The sequence below is a fragment of the Nansenia antarctica genome (assembly GCF_963989245.1).
Source record: "Nansenia antarctica genome assembly, chromosome: 19".
Lineage (NCBI taxonomy): Eukaryota > Metazoa > Chordata > Actinopteri > Argentiniformes > Microstomatidae > Nansenia > Nansenia antarctica.
The window spans coordinates 2,129,125-2,135,654 of record NC_137692.1 but is presented as its reverse complement, the minus strand read 5'-3'; the positions used below and the strand labels follow the sequence as shown (position 1 = coordinate 2,135,654).

Sequence of the window (6,530 nt, the reverse complement as noted above, 5' to 3'; positions counted from 1 at the left end):
ACACACACACACACACACACACACACACACACACACACACACACACACACACACACACACACACACACACACACACACACACACACACACACACACACACACACACACACATATGGGTCCCACGCGGGCGTGCTGGCTGGGTTAAAACCATGTCATCATCTCTCATCAACATGTTCAGACCTTGTGCTAGCATATCAGCCCAATAGAGCTCTCAGGTCTGTTTTTCTCTGTGTACCACATGTACAAAAGAAGAGATTTGGTGAGGCTGCATTCTCATTTTATGCTCCCAAATTGTGGAATGCACTGGAAGTTTACATTAGAGATGCAACCTCAGCACATATGTTCAAGACAAGACTAAAAACCCATCTTTTTAATATTGCCTTTAAATGACTAAATCATTAAATTATGATTATATAATGATTGGCGCACTTTGAGTTGCAACGTTTGCAGGAAAAGCGCTATACAAATAAAAAGTTATTATTATGAATATCAGAAGGGTTTTGTTGTTTGCCCGTATGCCTGTCCCTGTAACACATCATAATTTAAAAAAAATAATCTCAGGCCACCCCCACCAAACATGCACATTCTATGTTGTTGCCACAGAGACAAGCAATCAGTAGGGCATCGGTACACACTTGACCTCTGATGTCAACTTGCTAGCGCTGTGGATGTGCCCGGAATACTGACGACCTCCACTACCAGCAAGACGAGCCGAGGAATCCAGAGTTCCCCCTGAGAGAGGCTGGCAGCCCACAGACACGCTGACATCTCCCGTGGCAGGGAGAGAGCAGCAATTATACTACCACCAAGATACATCAAATGTGTATTTTGTATATATTTAGTTGCAAAAGAAGAGAACGCACAGCGCAGAAAGCTTGGGCGAGGTGCTGGCGACGGAACAACATACTATTGAAGGAAGTAGAAGCCGCACACTCTATTTCCAGATGCTACAATGTGATTTTAATATGACAAACGGTTTCGGCCGTAGCCTTAAGACTTGACAAAGGCTACGGACGAAACCGGCGTTGTCATATTAAAATCACATTTTTGCATCTGGAACTAGAGTGTGCGGCTTCTATTTCTTTTAATATTTTGTATATATTAACAATAACACACACTTCATAAAGAAATCGCATTAAAAAATGTAAACATCACAAACTTCCATAATGATTTTATTGATACTTAATATCACAAAACATCAAGTATGAAAATAAACTAAAGCAGTTATCATTGCTAAAATATACTCCTCGATTATGATAAATAGGATTAACATAAATTCATAACCAAATAAATATGGACGTATCACTGTATTTGTATTGTTTATGTTTTTATTGATACAGGAGATCCTGTAAACAAATGATGTATAGCTTCAAATCATGTTTTGAAAAAGTAACGCTGCTCTCAGTTCATCTTTTGTCACTGAGCTCAACAGACAACAGGGGGGAATTCCATCAACGTCGCTAAAGGAAAATCCAGGCTTATTGTGATAAATCTTACGAGACTGATCAAAAGTCCAGGCTTGTTTTGATAGATCTCATGAGATTGATGGAATACCCGCCAGGTCATGAATATTGACAGCTATTTGCATGTTCAAATACATATCTTCATCTGCATGCTTAGCATTTCTTGATCATGTACAATACTTAATGAGTCAAATTGAGATTTGAATGAACTTGTGAAAGAGACACAGTGGTCGATTCCGTTGATCCTTGGCTTCCGAGTGATTCCACCGTCCTGTGTGTTAGAGCTGAGAGAACAGCTGTGCTGCGTTGTCGACGTTTGCAGGTTCCTTCGGCGCTTCTCTGACAACCTGACGGAAAGATTCAAGGAGAAGGATTAGTCAGAGGATGTGTTAGAAAGGGGTTATAGAGCAGCAGACAGCCACGTTAGAGAGAGGTGACACACCTGGCAGCATCTCTCTCCATCTCTCTGTCTAGATCATCTATTCATCTCCTCACCTGCGTCGGCTTCTTGTCCTTGGCGGTGCATTTGGACACGCTAGTGACGTCCCTCTGGACCTCAGTGAACATCTGGTTCAGCTTCTCCACCTTCTCCTTCTTCACTGCAGTGATCTGTTAGTACAAACATGCTGCTGAGTCAAATCTCTCCATCACTCCCATCCCTGAGTTTCCCCAAAACCAAGTTGTACATAAGTGTACCAGACAACAACAAGACATGAGATGAATTGAAGTAAAACGTCTGAGAGTTGGAGGTTCCTCTTGCATTGTTTACCCTATAACAGAATGCCATGATCTTATCTTTTGAAAACAATTAGGTCATTTAGGTTAAAATCCTAAATGTATCTGTCTTTATATGCTGCCCTCTTGGCCAGGTCTCTCATGGAAAAGAGATTTTAAATCTCAATGAGTATTCACCTGGTTAAATAAAGGTAGAATAAACTAATACTGAGAAACTCAAGGGGGGGGGGAAAGTCAACCGTTTACTTTGAACTGACAGATTCAAAGAAACAAATAGTAGTTGACAAATACATCTACCAACGTGGAGAAATGTGCGTGACATTGGACATAGCCGAGTAACGTGGTATTTGCATATTATATGAAGTCATTGGACAGGGATAACAGAATGTAAAGTGAGACCTAGAAGCACAATCATATATAATTATAAAATAACAACATTCAGCAATGTTTCTTCATTTTGGTTGGAGTTTCTTCAGGGGATGATTCATCCTAATTTCATGTTTAGGTGAAATATCATTTTACCCTGAGTTGTCGGGTGTCATGTGCCATCAGAGGGGGGAAATGCGACATGGAAATGTGTCAAAATGCGGGACTGTCATGCGCAAATCAGCCTTAAAACATTGTTGTAACGTTAGATAGCTAGCTAGAGACGTCGGCATACTAGCGATATTTTAGTTTTTTTTGTTATGCTTGTTATAAAAAAAAGGTCTATAATACATTGAAATGACATTAAACTAAGATAATACAATGGTTATCATAATTTTTTTAAAGATTTTATTAACGAAAAAGATAATAACATTTGTGGCTTCCTTTTGTTGCTTGTGCGTTCGCCAGTGTCTCGCTGATGATTCGCAAGGCATTCTGGGATTTCCCATAACACTCTGTCTGTAACTGTTTGGAGTGCGCCTCTGAAAGAAATCAGTTTGGAGGGCCATACCACTTAGCCCTACCCCTCCATGCCAACAACAATTATGACACCCTATCCCTACACGTGAACGTACAGAACGGAGGGGGAGGGCTAAGGGCTGAATCGGGACTGGGCCAAAGGAGAACCAGAGATGCTTTCACTACCTATGAGGACACTCAGACTCAGGGTAACTCAGGGTAACTCAGGGTAACACCATATCTCACCTAACTCTGAACCATCCGTTTAACAGGGTCTGTTTGTCTACTTACATGTTTGAGGGTTGTGGAGACGGGTTTAGCTTTACTCTTGTTTTTCGTCTTGTTGCCCCCTTTTGCCACCCTAAAGACATTCTTCTGCTTTTTACCTTTTCCTACGTTCTTCCCCATGACGACCTGCGGATGGCAAACAAGAGAACGTGTTACTATACGTTAGGACTTCATAAGACGTTCTGGAAATTGATCCTTGGCAGCACAATTCTAAGATTTGTAGAATTACAGGATGTAAATGGTAAATGGACTGCACTTATTTAGCGCCTTTACCCAAAGCGCTTTACAACAGCCTCTCATTCACCCATTCACACACCAATGGCGGGTAGCTCATCAATTATAATAATAAATCATTATGGAGTTGCTTTGACAATCATGTTAATGAATGAATGGGGCCTAACATGGATCATCAGCTGCCACAGATAGTAAACAAGGATTCGGGTTGATTGTTTTATCCGTCCTGGCTTCTCCAGAGATTGACAAAAGCCTCTCAGACTTGACGAAGACTCTGTCTCTGTCTCTGTCTCTCTCTGTCTCTCTCTCTCTCTGTCTCTCTCTGTCTCTCTCTCTCTCTCTCTCTCTCTCTCTCTCTCTGTCTCTCTCTCTCTCTCTCTCTCTCTCTCTGTCTCTCTCTCTCTGTCCCTCTCTGTCTCTCTCTCTCTCTCTCTCTCTCTGTCTTTCTCTCTCTCTCTGCCTCTCTCTCTGTCTCTCTCTGTCTGTAAGTAAGTAAGTACAGGGTCTATACAGGAATCTGGAGGTTAATTTCAAGACCTTTCTAAGACTTTTTAAAGACCTTGTCTATATTTTTCCAGACCTCACCTCCACTTGGAGCTGTAACCGTTGACATCAGTGACACCTTTAACTTAACAGTTTTAGTTTGCAATAGACTAGACCACTATCATACAACACAATCTCCGGTTCATCTTTGTTTTTTTAATAAAACAAATAAATTCACGAACTTTTACTAAACGTTTTAGGACTCAAACCCTTTGGACAGTCTAATTCAGAAAAATACCTACAAAATTCAAGACCTCATAAAATCGTGATAAGACTTTTTAATACTTATTAAGGGTCTTTATTTTCCCAAAATTGATTTATCAACTTGTAATACTTTTCAAGACACCGCGGATACCCTGTGAGACGTAAAACAGATAATTTTCGCAACACTTTCTTTGCTAAACTGATGGTGATCTTATGAACATGCTGCTGTTTGCTGGCTAATTATCATATCCTATCGATGTACTAGATAATAATAATAACAACATTACATGGACACGTCGTATTCACTCATATAGCCTAAATAGAAGCTACAAAAAGATTATCCACCAACCTTGTCAGAACCTGATCAAGAGATATGCGACTCCCCACACGTGTGCGACAACAACACTAGACGACGCAGTGACGTACTCTGTGTGCGACGGCGACCAGCACCGACCAGAGTCATGTGACCGGGGTGCGAATTTGCGAAACCTAGGATGGTAGGGGAAGGCAGGGCAATACCGCTACCTGATTGGTTGGCGAAGCACTCGTGAAGAGCCCCCTCATGCACGCCCAGAGAAGTTAGAAGTCATAAGGAAACTGAAGGAGAAGCGAGAGAGGGAAAAGAGGCAGCTATGAACATTAAGTGGTGTCATATTTGTGGAAAGCAGGATGACTTGGGGATACCGGAGCATCTTGAGGTTAGGCTTAGTTTGGACGGTTAAGTTTAGGCACAGGTTACCGAATGGTTAGGGTTAGGTGTCCGTTGTGTTGATCGGATCTAGCCTCTACCCATATCAACAGCCATTTTACAGTCCAAACACAGGTGTAACTGATCAAATGAACTATGGTCCAGACGGTTTATTTAGTGGGTGTATGTCTGTTCCAGCCATTTCAGTGAGCCAGCATGTGGGCCCTGCCCCACTCAAATTTTAAAGGGGACCTATTATGCAAAATGCACTTTTACAGTTATGTACCTACATATTTGTCTTTGTTGGGCCTACTAACACACAAACTAGGAAATAAAACTATCCTTTGTTTTTTTGGTAATCTGAATATTTAGGGGGGAAAAAACAAGCCTTCCAAACAATCACATTTTAAAGTGTGATATTGTGATGGTTGATTTACTAACCTTACATGTAATGTGTTTAAACAGCAACTTGTCCCTGAGGGGTACTGGCATAATATCTGCTCATATACTCCACTGGAGCGGGGAGGTTTCACGGCCTCTTTAAAGCTCCAACTCAGCACCAGGGAGGAGGTAGAGACATGGCTGGAGGACTTCCAACGGTCATCACAGATGACCATGAGAGTGGCCAAAACGTATCCTGCTACTCAGGATTCTGCACGGCGCAACAGCTACAGGGTAAGATCATTCAAGTAATTGTTCTTGTTTTTATAATTGTTAAAGTGGTAAGACCTTTAATTAAGAATTTCTATGTTCAAAGGTGGACTTAAGATGCCAACACAACACATGGCACACAAGTCAGACAAAGAAAAACACAAACTGTCCAGCTGGGCTCTACCTTGTGCTTAAAAAAAGCATTTGCTCTCAAAACCGAAAGTCCAGGTTTGTTCTGTAACGGAACAATCATTTTGAGATTAATATACATTACATACAGTTTAATCGAGGTTACATGCTCATGTTTCCGTTCCATATTTTGTAGATCTGTTGATTGCCACAACCAAGAGGGGTTGTTTTTCCATGTCACCATAAAAAACACCCACAACCACCGCCTTACTTGTGCCGAGGCCTTACAGCAGCGGGATGTAGCAAAAGAAACGGTGGAGAAACTGGAGAAGCTCTTTGAGAGTGGCCACTCACCCTCCTCAGCTCAACTCAATGCAAGTGAGTATTTTTCAGCAGGACTATCACTATCACTATCACATTCAAGGCCACCTCAGGCCAGCTGATTAAACTGAACAGTGGGCCCACTTACAGTATGATATACTTACGTCATACATATGTGTACCTATTGGAAAAATGCATAAAACACCATGCTTGCATTAACATACTGATATTAACACTGTGTATTCTTGCGAAATAGGCACCCGAGAGCAAACTGGCCCCGCACCTGGAGAAGCCCCCGCACCTGGAGAAGCCCCCGCACCTGGAGAAGCCCCCGCACCTGGAGAAGCGTCAGCCAATCAAAGACAGCATCTCGGAGATCGCCTCAAAAT

General features: G+C 41.9%; 1 protein-coding gene across 1 annotated transcript; it reads right to left on the bottom strand.

The window, feature by feature from the left end:
- Positions 1–1,210: 1,210 nt before the first annotated feature.
- Positions 1,211–4,762, bottom strand: rbis (ribosomal biogenesis factor). The gene is made up of 4 exons (XM_080549119.1): positions 4,702–4,762; positions 3,375–3,497; positions 1,959–2,072; positions 1,211–1,810 (listed from the first exon to the last, which is right to left on the bottom strand). Exons 2-4 carry the CDS (start codon positions 3,489–3,491, stop codon positions 1,742–1,744), a joined length of 300 nt encoding a protein of 99 aa, XP_080405245.1. The 5' UTR covers positions 3,492–3,497; positions 4,702–4,762; the 3' UTR covers positions 1,211–1,741.
- Positions 4,763–6,530: the final 1,768 nt, after the last annotated feature.

What these genes read in the sequence shown, in the direction of transcription:
- rbis (XM_080549119.1), bottom strand. Translation starts at nt 3,491, where the DNA reads ATGGGGAAGAACGTAGGAAAAGGTAAAAAGCAGAAGAATGTCTTTAGG. An exon ending in TCTCCACAACCCTCAAACAT is followed by an intron (nt 2,073 to 3,374) that starts GTAAGTAGACAA and finishes TTGTACTAACAG; the next exon opens with ATCACTGCAGTGAAGAAGGA. An exon ending in AGGACAAGAAGCCGACGCAG is followed by an intron (nt 1,811 to 1,958) that starts GTGAGGAGATGA and finishes TCTTTCCGTCAG; the next exon opens with GTTGTCAGAGAAGCGCCGAA.